The 19,290-nt window shown below is 48.6% G+C and overlaps 8 protein-coding genes across 8 annotated transcripts; 5 read left to right on the plus strand and 3 right to left on the minus strand.

Annotated features, from left to right (window-relative positions):
* Positions 1-157: 157 nt before the first annotated feature.
* Positions 158-2,083, minus strand: FTJAE_1098 (Ion channel regulatory UNC-93; the record flags this gene model as incomplete). The annotated part of the gene is made up of 10 exons (XM_037343874.1): positions 158-335; positions 388-490; positions 548-837; positions 879-962; positions 1,013-1,189; positions 1,242-1,325; positions 1,376-1,539; positions 1,660-1,712; positions 1,763-1,840; positions 1,891-2,083. 10 exons carry the CDS (start codon positions 2,081-2,083, stop codon positions 158-160), a joined length of 1,404 nt encoding a protein of 467 aa, XP_037211783.1.
* A 1,154-nt stretch (positions 2,084-3,237) lies between these two features.
* Positions 3,238-3,864, minus strand: FTJAE_1099 (uncharacterized protein; the record flags this gene model as incomplete). The annotated part of the gene is made up of 1 exon (XM_037343885.1): positions 3,238-3,864. The coding sequence occupies one exon, from the start codon at positions 3,862-3,864 to the stop codon at positions 3,238-3,240; it is 627 nt and encodes a 208-aa protein (XP_037211784.1).
* A 332-nt stretch (positions 3,865-4,196) lies between these two features.
* FTJAE_1100 (methyltransferase) lies at positions 4,197-5,127 on the plus strand (the record flags this gene model as incomplete). Its single annotated transcript, XM_037343898.1, has 4 exons — positions 4,197-4,388; positions 4,438-4,542; positions 4,587-4,929; positions 4,982-5,127. 4 exons carry the CDS (start codon positions 4,197-4,199, stop codon positions 5,125-5,127), a joined length of 786 nt encoding a protein of 261 aa, XP_037211785.1.
* Positions 5,128-7,331: 2,204 nt separating this feature from the next.
* Positions 7,332-8,307, plus strand: FTJAE_1101 (RTM1; the record flags this gene model as incomplete). The annotated part of the gene is made up of 3 exons (XM_037343909.1): positions 7,332-7,512; positions 7,573-7,821; positions 7,877-8,307. The coding sequence occupies 3 exons, from the start codon at positions 7,332-7,334 to the stop codon at positions 8,305-8,307; spliced, it is 861 nt and encodes a 286-aa protein (XP_037211786.1).
* Positions 8,308-8,482: 175 nt separating this feature from the next.
* FTJAE_1102 (UPC2-like regulatory protein) lies at positions 8,483-9,884 on the minus strand (the record flags this gene model as incomplete). Its single annotated transcript, XM_037343920.1, has 2 exons — positions 8,483-9,715; positions 9,774-9,884. The coding sequence occupies 2 exons, from the start codon at positions 9,882-9,884 to the stop codon at positions 8,483-8,485; spliced, it is 1,344 nt and encodes a 447-aa protein (XP_037211787.1).
* Positions 9,885-10,730: 846 nt separating this feature from the next.
* On the plus strand, positions 10,731-11,652 carry FTJAE_1103 (Rtm1p; the record flags this gene model as incomplete). The annotated part of the gene is made up of 2 exons (XM_037343931.1): positions 10,731-10,902; positions 10,958-11,652. The coding sequence occupies 2 exons, from the start codon at positions 10,731-10,733 to the stop codon at positions 11,650-11,652; spliced, it is 867 nt and encodes a 288-aa protein (XP_037211788.1).
* A 793-nt stretch (positions 11,653-12,445) lies between these two features.
* On the plus strand, positions 12,446-15,620 carry FTJAE_1104 (synaptic vesicle transporter SV2; the record flags this gene model as incomplete). Its single annotated transcript, XM_037343941.1, has 7 exons — positions 12,446-12,595; positions 12,648-12,709; positions 12,770-13,609; positions 13,693-14,100; positions 14,230-14,288; positions 14,811-14,947; positions 15,003-15,620. 7 exons carry the CDS (start codon positions 12,446-12,448, stop codon positions 15,618-15,620), a joined length of 2,274 nt encoding a protein of 757 aa, XP_037211789.1.
* Positions 15,621-17,624: 2,004 nt separating this feature from the next.
* FTJAE_1105 (uncharacterized protein) lies at positions 17,625-19,058 on the plus strand (the record flags this gene model as incomplete). The annotated part of the gene is made up of 1 exon (XM_037343952.1): positions 17,625-19,058. The coding sequence occupies one exon, from the start codon at positions 17,625-17,627 to the stop codon at positions 19,056-19,058; it is 1,434 nt and encodes a 477-aa protein (XP_037211790.1).
* Between the last annotated feature and the right edge of the window lie 232 nt (positions 19,059-19,290).

The following is a 19,290-nucleotide window of genomic DNA, read 5'->3' on the forward strand; positions in this document are numbered from 1 at the left end:
AGAAGAGACAAGAAAACTCAAGCCTCTCTTCCTAAGGGATGAAAAGGTTTAGGTAAATTCAGTATATCTTAGTAGAACTTTAGACCACTTTAATCTTGCATAATGACGCCTTCTTGCTCACTGAGGATCCAGTAGCACATATTCAACGTCATCCTCTTTATTTCTTAGTAGAGCTTCCATCCATGTTCACAGCCTGGCCTTCGATGTCTGCAAACTTCTCTCCGAGTGCTGCCTGTTGCTCCGCAATCTCGTCTGCAGGGATCCTGTCGGGTGTGGTGTTGACGAGCATGATCATGGGCAGAAGCGAAGCGCCTAACAAGCCAAAGGTAACACAGCTAGATAACATTAGCCCTCTGGAAAATTAACGGCGGAAGTTAAAGAACTTACAATCCAACGAGCGGATCACTCTTCGTTTGAGTGTTCATGCCATATGCAATAGCCTGGCCAATCGCCTCAAGACAGCGGAACGCAGCTCCATTTCGAACATTCTCTGAACAGCGCGTCAGTGTTTTTGTGTCTTTCATCATATATGTTGTCTGAATCTCACCTTGAGCATCGGTCGCGAACGATGACAGAAGCCAGTACATGTACGACTGAGACAAGGGTCCTGTGGTCTGTACAAAGAAATAGGGCAAGAAAGAGGTAGTAAAGAGGCTATCGTCCCAGTCAATAGCTCCTGGGTCATTGCGGTCAAATCGAGCTTGCATGATAATGGACCAGATATACACTCCGACGTTGAGTATGACAACAGCATAGAGGCCGATCTGGGCGCGGCGACGTTGTGCCAACTTCTTAGCATCGAGAATGAAGCCGAGGCCAAAGCAGCCGACACCATATCTACGTTAGTACTGTCAAGAGTGCTATCATGATGAACTTACATGCAGAAGAATGGCGAGATGAGCGATGAAAGTGCTCGGGCACGAACGGTGAAGTGTATGCCGAGATAAGTTGACCAGGAGCCGCTGTGTCAGTGTTAGTTGCTGGTTCTCCTATCTTATTGCGAATATCTCACCTGTAGAAGAAAGACCAGACCGCCCAGATCGACGACAGAATGATGAGTCGCGAGGTCATGGTCTTCGCGATGCGCTTGACCTCAAGCTTGGTGGAGAGTGTCTCGGTAGTAACGATCTTGGTGCCATCCGATCGAATGACATGCTCAAATGGGGTGATCATGAATGCAAACGGCAGGCTACATAATTGAGTTAGCGGTTAACAAGACATTTATACGTATTTCTACTCACGCTAGGCACTCAATGATGAGAAAGGCGATGTAAGTGTCGGGAGTGACTCCACCACTAACACCTTTCTCATGGTTCTTCGACAGACTAAGGATGGGATGTCAGCTAGTTTGAAGCCAGATACCGAGTATACTTACTTGATTGCACCGCCAACAAGCTGGCCAAGGTTTCGCGACACAATCCAGAGTGCCAGATATTTACCTCGTGCTCCTGAAGGAGCAAGAGTCATGATGGCACCAGCTTCGGCGACATACCAGCAGCCCGTACCGATGCCACCGATGGCGCCACTAAGGATGAGATACTATGTACGGTCAGCTATCAGAGAAGTCATGCGCGGAGGAGTACTAGCCCATTGGTTGCCGAACTTGCTGTTGCAGTAGTATGCAGAGCCCTGAATAGGGAAGCTCATGGAGCCAATCACCAAAGCCCATTTGACTCCGATCTTGTTCACGATAGGCCCTCCCATGAAGCAGGCTGGACAGTTGTGTTAGTTTCGTCCTGATAACATCTGGGTGGGTGCATACTGAAGGCAAGGGCAGCATATCGAAGTGCGGTGGAGATGTTGGAAACTTGGGGAGTTGCAAGACCACCGCCGCCGAGACCTAGAAGAAGTCAGTAACAGTACGCTGAGCCTTTGACTACAGGGACTAACCAGCAATGGCATCCGACATGGCAGGACCACAGAAAGCCTGAATGCTCAGAAGAATCATCTGGGTCAAACTGTGATGCCATATGTATTTCCACCTCGGAACATCTCTTGTCGTGTTCATATAAGCAGCTCGCACCGAAGACTGGGGTGATGGAGCACTGTCAGAGGGAGAAACTACGGTCTTATTGTCGGCCATTGCAGATGATTTGAATCGCTGGGTGGATGGAGGGAAGTCAAACTTGATGGCGACGATTGACTGACTTATATATGCCGATCTCAGGACTAACAGTCCCCTCCTGCCGCTATCGCAGCTTCCCCACGGGGTAGGTCATTTTCCTCCGTCTGAGAATGAGACCGTGAAGGTCCAAGCGAAGACAATCAAGGTTTGTATCTTGAGCCAATCGGTGCTTGGCCGACATTCCTTTATCCAACTTCGACGCGGGGTTGATCCGCTTTTTTATCAGGTTTTTATCTCTTATCGGATAAGTCCTGAACCTCCAGGTGTTGCGATAATGGGAGGGAAGGTCCAAGCGAGACACCGGCGATAACATCATGATGGAATATGGCACTACAAACGAGTTGGAAAGATGGCTGGCACTATCTTTTGGCTGGCCTCTTCTCGTTTACAAGAAACGGGTCACTGGGACGGACCTAATCTTCCTTAAATTGCCACTAACAGCGCTCGGTATCAACCTCAACCAATATTTGTTGATACGCCTTAAATATAACAAACATGCATGCAAGAATTTCGCCTGGACTTTCCATAACGTTACATTCAAGAGAAAAATGGGTCAATTGACTCTGTAGTTCGTCTCTCAACGTAATTCAATCATCATCTAGCATAACATCGCGATTCATGGTTGTTGATTAGGCTCGAGTTAAGCTTACCCTGAAGTTCGGTAGTGTGGGTCCAGGTGCCTCATCGTAAACACAGCTGGTTAACTCGACCATGACCATGTTCCCGCCATTAGCGGCTTAACAACTTGGTGCGGGTCGCGCGTGTACAAAAGTTATTGGTATAACACATCGCTCAGACGTCCCTACTTACGTGCAACAGACGCACTATACTGGCAACCTTACTCACCCTGGCACCGGAATGCAAAAAATCAAGTCAAACAGCAAAGCGTGTTTGGACATAGTATTCCACCGTCAAAAATGCAAAAATGAATCCCCGAAACCTGGATCGAACAAGTGACCTTTCGGTGTCAGATTAACAATTACAGCCGAACGCTCTTCCAGCTGAGCTATTCGGGGATGATCTCCGAATCCGGAGGAATAGCTATTGGTGCGGGGAGAGTCTCAAACTTTGATCCAAGTACCCAATCTTACCCTTCTCCCAACAGACAATGTTCAGACAGGGTTGATGCGATCAATCAACGCGTAAAGAATCGTGGTCTCAACCCTGCATCCTTCTCCCATTCTTGTCGCACGCCTAAAGCCCGATCGGAGGCAATTCTCTATCTCATATGGCTCGACGCCAGTCATATTGTGCTGTTCAATGATTTCATACGCCATGCGACAGAGTGTTGTCGATTCGCCAGCCGCGACTGGGGGTAGTTGATCGTCCTTATCGTAATGCTGAACCGTAGAAAACATAGTAGACGCGAGTACATCGGCGACCGGTATCTCAAAAACCGGCGCGACTGAATTTTTATCCAGATCCTGTTGTTTGGAACGCTCATCGAGGGTTGTGAATGTCGGTCCATCACTGCCACGAGTGGATGCCCCAAGCCCGACTGGAAGCTCGCCTTGCTCAGAGACGAACAAGGGTCGGGTCGCAGTAATAAAAGCTTCGAGCTCATGGATGCGCGCCCGTGCGGCTCGCAACTCTTGCTGCGTCGCGTTCAACTGAGCCTCGAGAGACTCCATTCGGGCTTTGACACGCGCGCGATGACGACGTTGATTATCGCGCACCCGAGTAGGGTTGGGGTTCAGCGTCCATTTTGTCACGTTTGGGGTTTTGTCTGTAAATTTCATGATGTAGACCAGGGAATGTATTAGGGAATGATTCTGAATGATTGTAGAGGTGGCGTGTCATGGTAGTGACATATCGTCTTATTTCCCCAAGCGGTTACAAACCGTGACACATCGAAGAATTTCCTCTTCTGGCGTGATTGTCGCCGCCTCTGATATCTTTGATTGGTGCAATCTTGCTGAATCATCAATATCCTGTGAACTCAAACATGACGGCAGGAACCAGGGAACATGTTGACGTGGATTATAAAGGGTAGCCTTGACCGAAATATTTCCTTCGAGCCTCACTTTCTCAATTCCTCCAATTACTTTCGAAGAACACAAGACCTACTGCCATGAATAATCAAGATATTTATACCCAAGTTGGCGAGCGATACGGCAGTGCAGCCAAAGGGTCCAGCGTAGCGTACAGCACCAATGTCGCGAAAGCCTTTGGCTATTCGGACGAGGACCTCAACTCCATCCCCAAAGATGCTAACCTAGGACTGAGCTGCGGCACGCCTTTGGCGATTGCTTCACTTAAGGAAGTAGGTGCCGTGCCTGCCATGCCGTAATAGATAGAGTTGACAATCCTAGGGCGAGACCGTCATCGATCTGGGCAGCGGTGCTGGACTAGATGTCTTCCTCTCCTCCAGCAAAGTCGGCCCAACGGGCAAGGCTATCGGTGTCGACATGAACAGGGTGAGTAGAATGATTAAATTGTCATCAAGTCTAACATGGAGTAGAACATGCTTGCCAAAGCCAGAGAGCTGAAGGCAGACCGATCGATGGAAAACGTTGAATTCGTCGAGTCTCGCATAACCAACATAGCTCTGGAAGACAATATCGCCGATTGCATCATCTCGAACTGTGTCGTCAATCTGGTACCTCACGATGAGAAACAAAAAGCCTTCAACGAAATGCACCGTCTGCTCAAGCCTGGAGGAAGAGTCGCTATATCCGATATTTTGGCGAAAAGGCCACTTTCTGATGATATCAGAAACAGCATGGCACTTCACGTCGGATGCATTGCTGGAGCAAGCCAAGTCGTCGAGTATGAAGAGTACCTGAAACGCGCAGGCTTCACTGGTGAGTATTTCTACGCGTCTAAGCAGTATTAGCTGATCTGATGAACCTGTAGATATTCTCATCACTGATACGAATAGTGACCTGAATGTATACCTTGATGCGTCTTCGGATGCTGCAGCAGGCGGATGTTGCTCAGCCCCAGAGAACATGGCTGATGATCTCAAGGGACAAGATCTCAACGATTGGGCTGGTATGTAAGATCTGAGAACTAGGATGATACAATGCTGACATTGGAATTGGAGGATCATTCAAGATATATGCCATGAAGTAGAGGTCTGGGCTAGTGGACGGAGAGTTCACTGTATTGAAGATCACAACAAAATCATAAAGTCTTTAGACGACTGGAGAGTTAGGATGTTTAGTTTTGAAAGTCATCTTCATTATTGAGTTGCTGGTGGGATCCAACCCATCTCCTCTGAAAGTCTCAAAATCCAAGATTTATGCTCTTCATCAAGCTGCATGTGAATCTTTCTCATCATGCAATCCGCCCACCCTTTCAACCACCACTGTGTCTCTGCTCTCTTAACCATAAGACAAAAATGAGCCAGCACCGTCCATGCCTCCTGATCTCGTGCTTTGACAAGAGGTAAGAACCCATCGATACCTGCGTATAGCCAAAAGAACAAGTCAGTACTCTCCCAGTTCGGGGTGTAACATGCTGCAGACCGCAAGCTGTCAATCCTCTCGGTCAAGACATTCAACTTCTCGCCTTCTGGAACACAGCTTCTTATCCTCTCTTCTAGTTGACATAGCACCTCATCCCTTCGGTCGTAGGACGGTTGGAAAACATTGTGTAACGCCCATCTTTGACGGCTGAATGCAAACAATGCTGACAAACAGCTCTCAGAGCACTCTTGTTCAAAGGTCATTTGGAGCTTAGCCGTTCCTTGTATGAGATATATCCAATCTTCAAAATCGCCCTCGCCTGCTGGTATCCCATCTTGATGCGACCGTTTTGGCGTAGCCATTGCTGTTAACCATTAGTATACAAAGTTGGGCCGAATGTCATTAGAGATATTACCCGTAACAATAGTGAGGGAAGAAAAGATGAACAGCCCATCGGCAGTCTCAGGATTTAACTCTTTCAGAAGTCCCATTGCTTGCTGCGAGGATTCCTGATGGAGCGTCAGGGCCGTTGCAAGATGTTCGTGCCGCTGATCGGGCCTGTGATAAGCAAGGTGCAGTGCTGCCAGCGCGAGTATCTCGCCCATCAAGTAGCTGTTATGTATCGCCAGCCGTGGAACCGTTATCCTCCAAAAGTCCTGCAACGCCGGAAATATTGACAGCGTTGAGTACGTTGATGTGGTGTATGTGTGAAATAATTCAAGATCCCTGAGGTTGATACCACCAGTGCCGCTTATAGCTGGTTTAGGAGACCCTAATCTCCTGACATACGTCTTCTTTGGTGGTGGTGGTAAATACTTGCATTCTTCCTGCAATCTACTGCAATTGAAGCACGCAGGTCGCTGCTCATCGCACTACTGCCATGTCAGAATATGGTGATGTCGATTTCAAAGTCAAATACTGACTTTGACCTTTCTCTTCTTGCATTGCTGGCAACCTTTGCGTGACTTTGTATGCGAAACCCTCGTCGGTCTCCTTGAGATCTGGGACGTGTCAATCGGAGAAGCCCCCTCAGTATGCACAGAGGATGCAGGACTGTTGAGAAATCTCGTGTTTTCCATCGCTGAACGAGAAGAAGCGACTTTCCTCGGCGCTAAGTTCCTGAAGTCTCGTTGCATGACGGCGTGTGGCTATATAACGGAGTGGACTTCAAGGGGTTGCTATCAAGATCTAATCAAGGGACCTGAAAGATCATTCCATAACCCCATCTTTCGATCATGCTGAGTGGCAGCAAAAGTTCTCGGGTGGCTTGCGAGACATTTAGGGGCCGGTTTCGTTATGAGAGCGAAGTTAAACGAGGGTTAAACGAGCATGGCACAGACCGCGTCAAAACACATCGAAGTCCCGCCGACCGCCGCACTAATGATTCAGGATCAATCGACCGTTTGGCCAAGCGTCTACTGAGGAATTCTTCGTTTACTCGTTTAGGGTCCTCTTAAGTCTAATAATAAAGAAACCCGGTAAGGCAGACTCGTTCATTGTCTAGTGGGTGATCAGTGAATGCATACCCTTAATTTGTCCTCCGGCTTGGCCGCATGGCTGTGTTCTTTCTCTCCCTTAAATTCTCTGACAGTTTTAGTGTCAAGCTCGGTATAAAGACTTTCATTTTCCTAGATCATAACTTCAATTCAGATCATCATTCATTAGCTTCACTTTGCTAGTTTCTTTCATTTCTATCACCTTTCCTTTCCTTCCCTTAGACGTCGTTCTTTTGCGCATATCAACAATCTCAATCATTCTTTCTCTATTTTTGTGATCGGAAATCGAGTCTTTTGAAAATGAACATGTTCACACGTTCTGACGATGGAGCGGAGGATTTCAGACTCTATCATTATGACCCAACAGTGGTCGGTGCTGTTATATTCACCATCCTGTTTCTAGCCACAACTCTCCTCCATTCATGGCAACTTTTCCGAGGACGATCTTGGTTCGTCATTCCACTGACCCTCGGTGGTCTTTGTAAGTTTACCTGCCTCCTCAACCGCACCGCTGAGTCTAACGTGTGACCCCTTCTTCTAGTTCAAGTTATTGGATACGCCGCGAGAGCAAAGTCTGGTAATGAGAGCCCCAATTGGACCCTCGGCCCTTATATCATACAAAGCATTCTCCTCCTCGTAGCCCCTGCGCTTTATGCTGCAACGATTTATATGGAGCTTGGTAGAATTGTTCTGATGATAGATGGTGAAGGCCGTGTTTTGATCTCCAAGAAGTGGATGACCAAGGTCTTTGTTACTGGAGATGTGCTATCATTTATCCTGCAGGCAGGAGGTAAGTTATTGGATCTTTGCTGTCCTGCCATTCACATACTAACTAGTCGATCAAGGCGGTGGCTATCAGTCGTCTGGTACAATCGACGCTCTCAGAGCCGGAGCCAAAATCATCATCGGCGGTCTCTTCGTCCAACTCCTCTTCTTCGGCGTTTTCATTGTCATTGCGATCGCTTTTCATCGCGCAATCAGCGCCAACCCGACTGCCCGCTCCTCAAGCGGTATTCCATGGCAGAAGCACATGCTTGCTCTGTACATTGGAAGTTTCCTTATCATGGTGCGGTCTATCTTCAGGGCCGTGGAGTATCTGCAGGGCTTCGACGGCTACCTGCTCAAACACGAGGCCTACCTGTACATCTTTGATGCCTGTCTCATGTTCTTTGTCATGATCCTGTTCAACTATTTCCATCCATCTGAAATTACTGAGATCTTGAATGGAAGGGGTGCTGGTAAGAGCTACAGCATGCATGCGTTTACCGAGGTTTAGGCATGGTGAGAATATGGATCGTTTGCATCTAGAGCAGGAAGGACATTTATGTCGATGAGAAACCTTCTTGAGAGGGAAACAAAGTGTTTTGGAGTGTATCATGAAGGACAACGAGGCCAACTTGGACAGGGAATTTGATCAGAATACTTTTGGCTTAGTTATAATCATCAAATCATTACTTGGTTAAAATCGACATTGGCGATCCTTCCATATCTCCTGTTCTTAAACCAACTACCGCCAGTGGCCATGATATCCAATGTTCCCAGTAAGAGCCAAGCAAGTCATTCACTACCCCTACAATATCATATCCCCAACCTTCCATAAACCAAGAATCGTTCAGGGAGTGCAGCAAGGCACCGTAGAAAGCATATAAGACGAGTGCTGGCGGTTGTCTCTGATGCAACAGAGAAAAGTACCGGTCTGATGCAAAAGGTACAAACAAGAAAGCCCCCTGCCAGGCCCTATTGGTTACCGAACTCCCAGGAGGCTCAGTATCGATGTTTGAAAACTGTGCCATGAACATCCTGATCCTCCTAAGAATGTGCAGAATATCTTCGTAAGTTGACGCATCTGGATTATGCTCCCAGGTTTCCCTCAAGCGACAGAAGCGCTTGTCATTGATGTCTTCTACCGAGTCGGGATCGACATCGTCCCAATTGCCAATATTCATGGCCTCTCTCAACTGACCCGCAGATAGGACATCGAAATAAGGCATCATGACTACCTGGATACCTCGAAGCATGGGGATCCATCCCGCCCCCAAGATGCGATCTTTACGACCGCCCCAGCTAGACTCGTCCCAGAACCCCTCTCCTAATCGACCTGATGCCGCAAATACGTAGAAAAGGTTGAGCGATGACCAGACAAACAACCCCTCAGCAGTCTCCTCATTCGAGTGTGGAATGGCTTCGTTGAAGCCCTGGAGGCCTAGGCTATGGTATCGCGCTGCTTCTCCTGTATATCGCAACCTCTCTTGTGGCTCGAGATATGCGATGTGTAGAGCAGTCAGACCTAGGAGAGCTTGCATCACGAATGGGTATTTGAATGCGATCTTGGGGAACGAGACCTGACAGATAGCCGACATGGCAGAGTTCTTGTAAACGTCGAGACTGGTCGAGACTGTCCAATGGTGGAGTAGAGCCATATCCTCGATCCCGAAGATCACGGTTGGTCTGTCGTGTTGATGTACCCCAAGAACTGACTGATATGCATTTGAGACCAGACCCGGAACAGGTGCAATCGTCTGGGTCTGGATCTGCTTCGGCGGCTGTGACGAAGTTGACTCGGGAGATGTTTCGTCGCCATGCTGTGTAGACGGTGATGGGAATACTACTCCTTGGAACGAAGGGTATTCGCATTCAACTCCACGACGATGACAAGCACGGCATTCAGGCCGCTCTTCAGTGCACTGCAGTATCAATCAGTTCCAGAATTGGCATTGGCACCGCCACATTTGAGCCACGCACCTTGACGCGCCGTCTTCTGCAGTCAAGACAGCCAGTCTTTGCTTTCTTGTGTGGCCTTCTGGCCTTCGATCCACTCCTCACTGTAACGACGTCATGAACCTCGGTGTCCATGACGACCAATAGCAGATCAGCAAGGCAAGGCTGGGAGTTGAACGAGATTTTCAAGCTCAGATTAAGATTTCGGATATCGTTTGTTGTAGGTAAACGAAGGGGAAAAAGGAAAATCTGTTGGCGACGGATGGAACGAAGGTACTGTACGATTACTGTACAGAGCCGAGATTGAGGATGAATGAGCTGAACGAGGTATGAACGAGGCTTAAACGAGAACGAGGTTATGAACGAGGTTCTTCGCTCATGAAAACTCTGCTGATTGGAGATGATGGCGAGACTACTCCACTGACTTGGCCGTGAATAGTTAGCGCCAGGGAGCGCCGAACGGATCAAATTCGCTTCTTCTCTGTCATGACATGGCCGAAGCGCAAGGAATGAATCGCATAAATTAAGTTTTAGAGGAGATCTGACTCTTTGACGTTAGAACTCACTCGTAATACGAAAAATAGATCCCCCCTCCTAGTCTCAGGAACAAGACATTGCGACACTGGTGAATGTTCCAGGACACCGAAACAGTACATAGCAAAGAGATAGTTAACATTAATTTCCTTTTATCCTTGTGTTACTGGAGATTGTACTTGTCAGATCCGCTGAGTTGAGGCTCAGCCCTGCCAAAAAACGACCAGGGATGAATTTCGCTCCTCGTTTATTCTCCGACCTCGTTAAGCTTCGCTCCCGTTACGCGCCTCCCTACTCATGCATTCCGTCAAACCCACTGCGGCTCGGCATGGCCTAGTGTCCCCAGCTTTTGCCATGTATATAGTTTTAGAGAGCGCCCTTCCTGGCATGAATCTCCATCCATCGGGTCTTTAATTTCTAAACCTTTTATTTTCCTTTCTCTTCATCATGGCCGACACCGACACCGCAGGCTTCGACTTCAAGCTTTATCGCTATGATCCTTCGCTACCAGCAGCAGTTGTCAGCACTGTTGTCTTCGCTGTTCTTTCGGTGTTACATACTTGGCGATTGATTCGAGTTCGCGCTTATTACTTTACACCTTTCGTCGTTGGTGGTTTTTGTAGGTCTATCATTCCTTCAGATCGTGCTGTTGACATCGCTAACCTTTTCTTTAGTCGAGACTATCGGATATGCTGGAAGAATATGGAGTCACTTTGACAAGCTCTCCGTTGGTGGCTTCGTGCTACAAGCCATTCCCATCCTCGTCGCACCCGCCCTCTTCGCCGCCTCGATCTACATGATTCTCGGTCGGCTGATTCGAACCGTCGGAGCTGCCCATCTATCTCTCGTACCCGTCAAGTGGGTGACACGCATCTTCGTCACCGGCGACGTTATCGCATTCAGTCTACAGGCTGGCGGTGGAGGTATTCAGTCAGCTGGTACCTTGGATCTTTATAACCTGGGCGAGAAGATCATCATCGCCGGTCTGTTCGTCCAAATCGTCGTCTTTGGCTTTTTCGTGGTCACCTCGATCCTCTTCCATACCCGACTGCTCAAGTCCCCGACACCCGAGTCACTGCGAGGCGATGTACCCTGGGCGAGATACCTTTACGTTCTTTATGCCACGAGTTTCCTTATTCTTGTCCGAAGTATCTTCAGAGTGGTGGAGTACCTCCAAGGAAACAAGGGATACCTCATCTCTCATGAGTTCTACTTATATATCTTTGATGCCGTTTTGATGGCCCTGGTTATGCTTATTTTTATGATTTGGTATGTCAAGCATTTGCAAAAGGAGCACAAGCCGGCAGATATCGAGGACAGGGAGTTGTCCTCATACGAGAGCCCCGAGGAGTACCGACACAGGAAGTGAGGATAAAAGCATGCGACGGATAGATTGGTTTCATTTTTAGCGTCTGAATTATTTTCTTTTATCAAATAGAGCGAATATAATCAATTGGTACACTATAGACTCCGAATACTGGTGCTTCATGGACTTGACTGAATGCGAAGAAGTGGTGTTGGAGCTCACACAGCTGGCACCTGGGAATGCCGTGCAAGAGGAGCATAATGCCTGGGAGTGTAACAGATGAGACGTCTTATCGCGATAGATTACAATGTTACACGTGAAAGTTCGATTGATGAACCCCCAGTTGTAGGAGATGCCGATCTTGTCGTAACCCCTCTTTGAACCCTGGGGTCACCATTTGAGCTTACGGAGCACCCCGCGGACCATCGGCTATCGGAGACAACCCAAATTATGATACCTCATTTCCACCAAGTGTTAAAGCCGTCAACTTGCAAACTCAATTCGCCGCAATTGTTCAACGCCCACGTGCTCCCCGAAAGTATCAACGATGAGCATTTCCTGCGTGTAACGATTCGCGAAAATGCGATGGCCACACAAACATTGGCATTCTTGGCGCGTGATTAATCTTTCGCCTGCCATTGGATATCATCATGTCTTGGTACGATCTCAATGCAGCTAGAGGCACGAATTAGCAGGTTTTCGGAAGGTTACCTCTAAATTAACGCTGACCATGCTCTATTCGTCCAGGATCATCGGGTCTGTGAGATAAAGCCCACGCGACTTTCTTTTCTCACGATCGTCTTGCGTTTTTAATACCTCTTCTTAATTATTCAGTTCTTCAGCTAAGTTCGAAACCATGTCTTCTGTGAAAAAAAGCCAGGATATTGAGGAGCAGAATGGACCCAACTATGGGACTGTCGATGTCAAGGTTGGCACTCAACAGGACCTTCTCGACCTACAAGATCTGGACCCTGCTTTCAATCAGAAAATGCGACTCGTCAACGATGTGAGAAGACAATGTCAAATCTCACGAGCGACACGAAGCTGACTCGGACCAGGCTATTGACGAAATTGGTTGGACGCCATATCACCTCAAGTTATTCTTCTTGAACGGCTTCGGGTAAGACCTCGTTTGAGAGCATCTCCAAATCGCTGACTGCTGACCTTTGTTTTTGTGAAGCTATGCTGTTGATTCAATGATCCTTCTCTTCCAGTCCATCATCGCGACACAATCCTTCCGTGAGTTCGGAGAAAAGGGCTACGCCAATGGCATGACCATCGCAGCATACGTCGGCATGTTGACAGGCGCTCTTTTCTGGGGTTTCGGCGCCGACATCATAGGGAGGAAATACGCCTTCAACATCACCCTCTTCCTCTGTTCGGTCAGCTGCATCATCGCTGGTGGTATGCCCAACTGGCCGTCCCTTGGACTTTTTATTGCACTGGTTAGTTTTGGCGCTGGCGGAAACCTCGTCATGGATACAGCTGTTTTTCTGGAGTACCTCCCAAGCAACAAACAGTGGCTTCTGACTCTCATGGCTTGTTGGTGGGGCTTCGGCCAAGCGATCGCTGGTTTCATTGCTTGGGGATTCATGGTCCCTGAACGCTGGAACTGTGTTGACGTTGAGGCTTGTACGCGGGGGAACAACATGGGCTGGCGATACGTCATGTTCACAGGCGGCACTCTCGTCTTCTGTCTTTCGCTTCTTCGAGTCACCGTCATCCGGCTCCGCGAGACGCCCAAGTACCTCCTAGGAGTCGGAAAGGACGAGGAGGTGATTGAGACATTCCAATACCTGGCGACCAAGTACAATCGCACTTGCTCTCTTACTTTGCAGGACCTTGTTGCTTGCGGAACTATCACCTCAGCTCACAGCAAGAACCGATTCTCGATAAGCGAGACCATGATCCATATTCGAGGTCTGTTCATCACCAAAAAGATCACCATCTCGACCGCCAGCATCTTTCTGTCCTGGACTCTGATCGGTCTTGCGTACCCTCTGTTCTACGTCTTCCTTCCGTGAGTTGCCATCTTTATTCATGCACTTGAGACATGGAACCTTCCCCAATACCGTTACGCAGTTGTTAACAAACATTATCTAGGTCTTATCTTGCCAGCAGAGGCGCAGTATTCAACCGTTCACAATTCGAAATCTGGCGCAACTATTCTCTGACAAACATCAGCGGTATCCCAGGTCCCGTTGTTGCCGGCTTCATGTGCAACACCAAGCTTGGCCGCAAGTACACCATGGTTATCGGCGCTCTGATCAGCATGGCCTTCTTCTTCGCCTACACTTCTGTGAAGACTTCTGTGCAAGACCTTACCTTCACTTGTCTGATCGCGTTCTGCATCAACATCTACTACGGCACTCTTTATGCCTACACCCCCGAGGTCTTGCCGAGTGCTCATCGCGCTACTGGAAGTGCTATTGCTGTCGCGTGCAATCGAGTGATGGGAATTGTATCGGCTGTCGTCGCGACTGAAGCTAACACTGACACACCCGCTCCTTTGTATGTCTGTGCTGCGTTGTTTCTTGCGATGGCAGCCGTCTCAGCATCGTTCCCATTTGAACCATATGGACACCGAAGCTCATAGAGGATTGCCTTCCGCATGCTGGAAGCTCCTGACGCTGTGTCAAGAAACGCAACATCCTGCTTCAAGCTTGATCATGAATCAACAGGAATTGGATGCTATGCAGGTAAGTCACTCCTCGGGCCAGGAGGCGCACCGCGACTGACAGTAATAGCGAACACTCTTGAAATGCAGGCCGACAGACGCTATAGCCTCACGATAGAGATCACTACGCTGTCATTAGCGGACCAGCAGAAGTATTTTAGAGTTTAGCAATAGAATGATATGATAAAAAGCCTTCTGGTGCTCGTAGCGAACTACTTGAAAGCAGTCAGCATCCATTGGCAAATGGCAACGTTTGGTTCAATCGGTGACAGTAAATACCTGAACTTCTAATAGAAGCAAAGCAGCGCTACTGATAACCCACTGGATCATGAGATTGACAGGGCTTATAATGATCATCCTAGACATTTCGTGTTTAGTATCATGAACGAATAATAACGGCCCAACGTCCCGTCTTTAAGCTGGGTTGTTGTCCGAAAACAAAAGCGCTTCCTCTGATGATCAGGTGGTTCATTCCTCCAATACATGTGAATCACGGCTGTTTTCACGAATCCAATCCACCTTCTGATTTCTTGCACCTTCGAAGCGTACACTGCTTCGTCTCTTCTCTCCAAGGCACAGGCTTTAGCGCATTGGCATCGCATCCTTCTCTCCTTGATCATCCCTTATCCCACCGACGGTCCTCTTTCAACTTCTACAACTCACTTTCAACCCCATCAGACGGTGCGTCTCTTTGTCAAATCACTCATTCGTCATTTCTCAACTAACAGAACTCCAGTCCCGGTATCAAGTCCTAAAGGCTGAGACTTCAGCCCATATATCAAAGTCTACACTTCCAAGCAACAGCGTCAATCCGCTCAAGCAGCCCATCATGTCTTCAGTCATGTCGGAAAAGCCGGCCACTCGGTCCAAGCGCAACTCCCCAAAACGCAGTCTTGCGTCCAGCTCAGCAACAAGCGACGCGAAACGCCGCAAGAGCGAACACGTCAAGAAGTTCACCGAAATGAAACTCGACGACGTCGAACAGATCTTTCAGAAGTCCCGAGACGCTCTCAACAAAGCGGAGGAACTGTACCAAGACGCTGAAAAAGCGCGCACTGAGAAGCTAGAGACCTACATGGATGCCGCAAGGGCCATGACCGGTGCGCACCAAACGCTTTCGAGCGCAATGGTCAGAAAGGCGAATGCGACAAAAGACGTCGCGAGACTGGAAATGATCAAGGATGCCCGAGAGGCAATTGGGAAACGAGACAACCTACAGATTCAGGTTGACAAACAGAAGAAAGAGCTCTTTGCGGTTGAAACCAAGCTCTTGATGTGGGACAACATCGCCAACATGGCGGTAGAGAATCTCAAGGAGGATGATCTGGAGCACCTGTTTCAGTTTCAGGAGTAGAAAATGGGAGCAAAGCATGGTATCAAGTGCTTTGCAATGGGTTATCTTAGCTACCAACTTCGTCCTTCAAGACATTCAAACTCTACCTATCTCATGCCTTGTGATCTGATCTCATCTTGTGAATCTATATGCTGTACGTCCCCTCCACTCTTATCACTTGAGTCAGTGCTCAGCTCACATCACATCAAACACGGATCAAGGAGAATGAGCTCCTCTGACGAGCAACCTTATTTTGAGCCAAGCCAGCCAAGACTGACAGAAGGGACGTGTTTCGTCAGATCATCTGATGTCATGGCAATTCATCGGGCGTAGGGTATTTACAGGGCACAGGTCACTGGGCTGTGCAGTGTGGACCTTTCGGCTAGGCAGTCAGCCCTGTAAGTTGCAAGGATCAATGGAGATGTCGGCCGAAAACTTGTTGGAAAACTACGTATCCATCTAGACGGCTTTTTGGTCGGGAAACAATTGGCATTAAAGATAAAACAATTCAATTGGCTTGCCATCCGCCCTAAAGGAGTCTCAATCCGGGTTCTCAAGGTTGTTTTGCTTCCAAATTGTGACGGAGTGATCCTTCGATTTCAGGGCTCATTGATCCACTCAGCGGATGAAACGGAACGAATCCTCCAAAGCAAGAATTCATAAACACATCCAAGACAACTCATTCCCTGCCATCGCAGACAGATACCAAAAGAGAACATCATTTGAATCAATTCAAAGCCATGTCTGTCTTCACTTTATTCGTCTAGTTCTGTATTTTCCTCATGGGCCTTACTAGCCTCGCTGGTGGAGTCCTCACCCTCTGCAACCCCCGAAACCAGTACCAACTCAGAGGCATACCAGACACGAAGTCATCAGATGATCCCACCAGCTTCGCGCCGATATATATGCTAGCAGTGAGAGATATATCATTCGGAATTTTTATCCTAGCACATCAATTCCACGACAACCATATCGCGATTGCTACCATCCTGGCCGTCATGAGCTTCGTGAGATTCGGCGACCTTCTTACTGTTCTTACGTTTGGGGTTGGAAAAAGGTCGCTCCCGGGTATCTTGCACTTCTTAATGGGTATTGGGTATTTGGGCTGGGTGGTGTACCTTTGCAAAAACTAGTTCTGCCTCAAGAGCAAGTATGTGCTGAATCATCGTGCCATCGGTGTCGGGTTGCACTCATTTGCTTATACGGAAGGTTAAACAACTAGTCGACATTCCGTCCGATTCGGCACTCCGACATCGAAATATCATAAAGGGGAAGGTTTGAGATAAACTGGTGCCATGAGATGAAAGCCGTTAGCAATCTGAACTTTGCGCCCGGCTAGACGGTTCACTAGCGCCACTTTGATACGACATTGGTGGATAAACGCCGATGCAGGATACCTAATCTGGGGTTAAAAGGGAACCAGAAGCTCGGAACCAGGCGGGATGATGGGTTGGGGGCCTAAATAGACTTTGGCGGGTGGTGCTTTTAGGTGGCGTTGCTTGATCGTAATTAAACCTTGTTCGATTACCAACATACGTCAACACCATGTGCCGAGAGCGACAGAGTCAGGTTATTTGGGTGATGCAACTGCAAAATATGTTGAGAAGATTCACAATAATCCAGTAGAAAATACTTCACCGCTAGAATCACTAAGTAAACAGTTTCTCTTTCCATAGTCAGCCGTAGACAAGCCAGCGCACTTTGATTGACTGTCATCTTGTCCGAGGCCTAGTGCCAAACTAGCAACAACAATCGAGCGCCGACGATCCAACTGCCGACGACATGGGTCTCGAAACTCGCGCGCAAAATTAACACTATATCGAGCATCTTAATATGAAGAATCTTTGCACGGAACCTTCGGCATCCAAACCAAAAAAGCTTATTCAGATACGCCATGGCCTATGCTACGCACGTAGCACCCTTACTCTCACCCGTCGATAAAAGCCCAAGCTTCCCTACCATCATCATCTCACTCCTCTCTCACCCACCCTCTACTCTCTTTCTCCCCAGTCCCTCTTTTTCACAATGAAGTTCTACACCTCTGCCCTCGCTTTGGCCTCATGTGCCACCGCTATTGTCGTCCCCGCTGGCGCTGCGCCAAAGTATGACGTTGATGTTGCCATCATCGGCGGTGGATCTTCTGGTATTCACGCGGCTATCAATCTCAAGGATGATGGCTTGAGGGTTGCTGTTATTGAAAAGGAAAACCAGATTGGCGGTCATGCTCAGACATACATCAATCCTCAGACCAAGAGACCTACGAACATTGGTGTCACGCTCTTTGAGAACACCAAGACTGTGCAGAAGTACATTGGTCGTCTTGGCGTTGCTCTTGCGAAGAACAACCCCTTCTCTGCTACTACCAGCACAAACAAGCAGTATGACTTCACCTTGGGCATTCCCATTCCTGCTCAGTCTCAGGCTCAGGCTGCTGCTACCAAGGAGGCTATGGCCGCTGCCATGCAGGCTTATGCTCAGAATGTCCTCCCCAAGTATCCCTGGATCGACCAAGGTTATTTGATGCCCAACCCTGTTCCCCAGGAGCTTCTCCTGCCTTTCGGCGAGTTCGCTGCCAAGTACAACTTCAGCGCCATCCTCCCCCTCATCAGCCAGCTGAACTGGTACCCCGGCAACATCACCGCCATCCCCACCATCTACGGTATCAAGAAGTTCGGCCCTGGTCTTCTCCAAAGTGTCTCCAGCGAGTTCCTCGTGGCTGCTTCTGGTGACACCCGAAGCATCTACGAAGCTGCTGCCAAGGTGCTTGGTAACAGCATCTACCTCAACTCCGAGGTCGTCAGCGTTCGACGAAACGTTGCCGGTAAGGGCGTTGTTGTCGTCTTCAAGCAGAACGGCAAGACTATAACCCTCCGGGCCCGCAAGCTCGTCGTCGCCATGCCTCAGACACGCGCCAACACCAAGATGTTCGATCTCTGCGAGAAGGAGAGGAAGCTCATCACCAAGTTCGCTGCTTTCGGCTACGTCGCTGGTGTCGCTCACATTCCCGGTCTTGAGAACGGTCTCCAGAACGTCGGCGCTCTTACCCCCGCCAACGTGCCTATCGTCCCCGGTAACAACGGTTACTTCCAGACTGGTTCACCCGACGACTTCCTCATCGGCACTGGTTTCCCCAACACCGACTACACCCTCGAGGATGCCAAGGCTCTGATGCGCAAGGAGCTCACCACTCTGGCTCGTATTGGCGGTGCCCCCGCTGATGCTGCCGAGAAGTGCACGTTCCCTATGCTTGAGGACCATGCTCCTTACTACCTCCACGTCACTGGCCACGATATTGCACAGGGCTTTTACCGTGATCTCATTGCGCTTGAGGGATACCGCAACACTTACTGGACCGGTGCTGTGTTTGCTGGGCACAACAGTGGCTTAATCTGGAACTGGAACGACGGTACAGTTCTGCCCGCCATCAAGAAGGATCTTGAGCTTGAGACTTCACTGTAGAGTGGACTATGGATTATATATTACTTTCATTATAATCTTTTCTTTTTTAAACTTTCATAGAAATACAATGATTTAATGCGAGGCGCTGCAATTGATGCCCGATTGATGTCTTGCCAAAGTGATACTCACAGTAGCGCTCTCGTAATAGCCAGAACAGTGCAATGCCAAATTAATAGGAAGTAAATCCGTTGCACATTGCATTCCTGCCCCACCTCAATTACTGTAGGTCCCA

Source organism: Fusarium tjaetaba (genome assembly GCF_013396195.1).
Source record: "Fusarium tjaetaba strain NRRL 66243 chromosome Unknown NRRL66243_c0000023, whole genome shotgun sequence".
NCBI lineage: Eukaryota > Fungi > Ascomycota > Sordariomycetes > Hypocreales > Nectriaceae > Fusarium > Fusarium tjaetaba.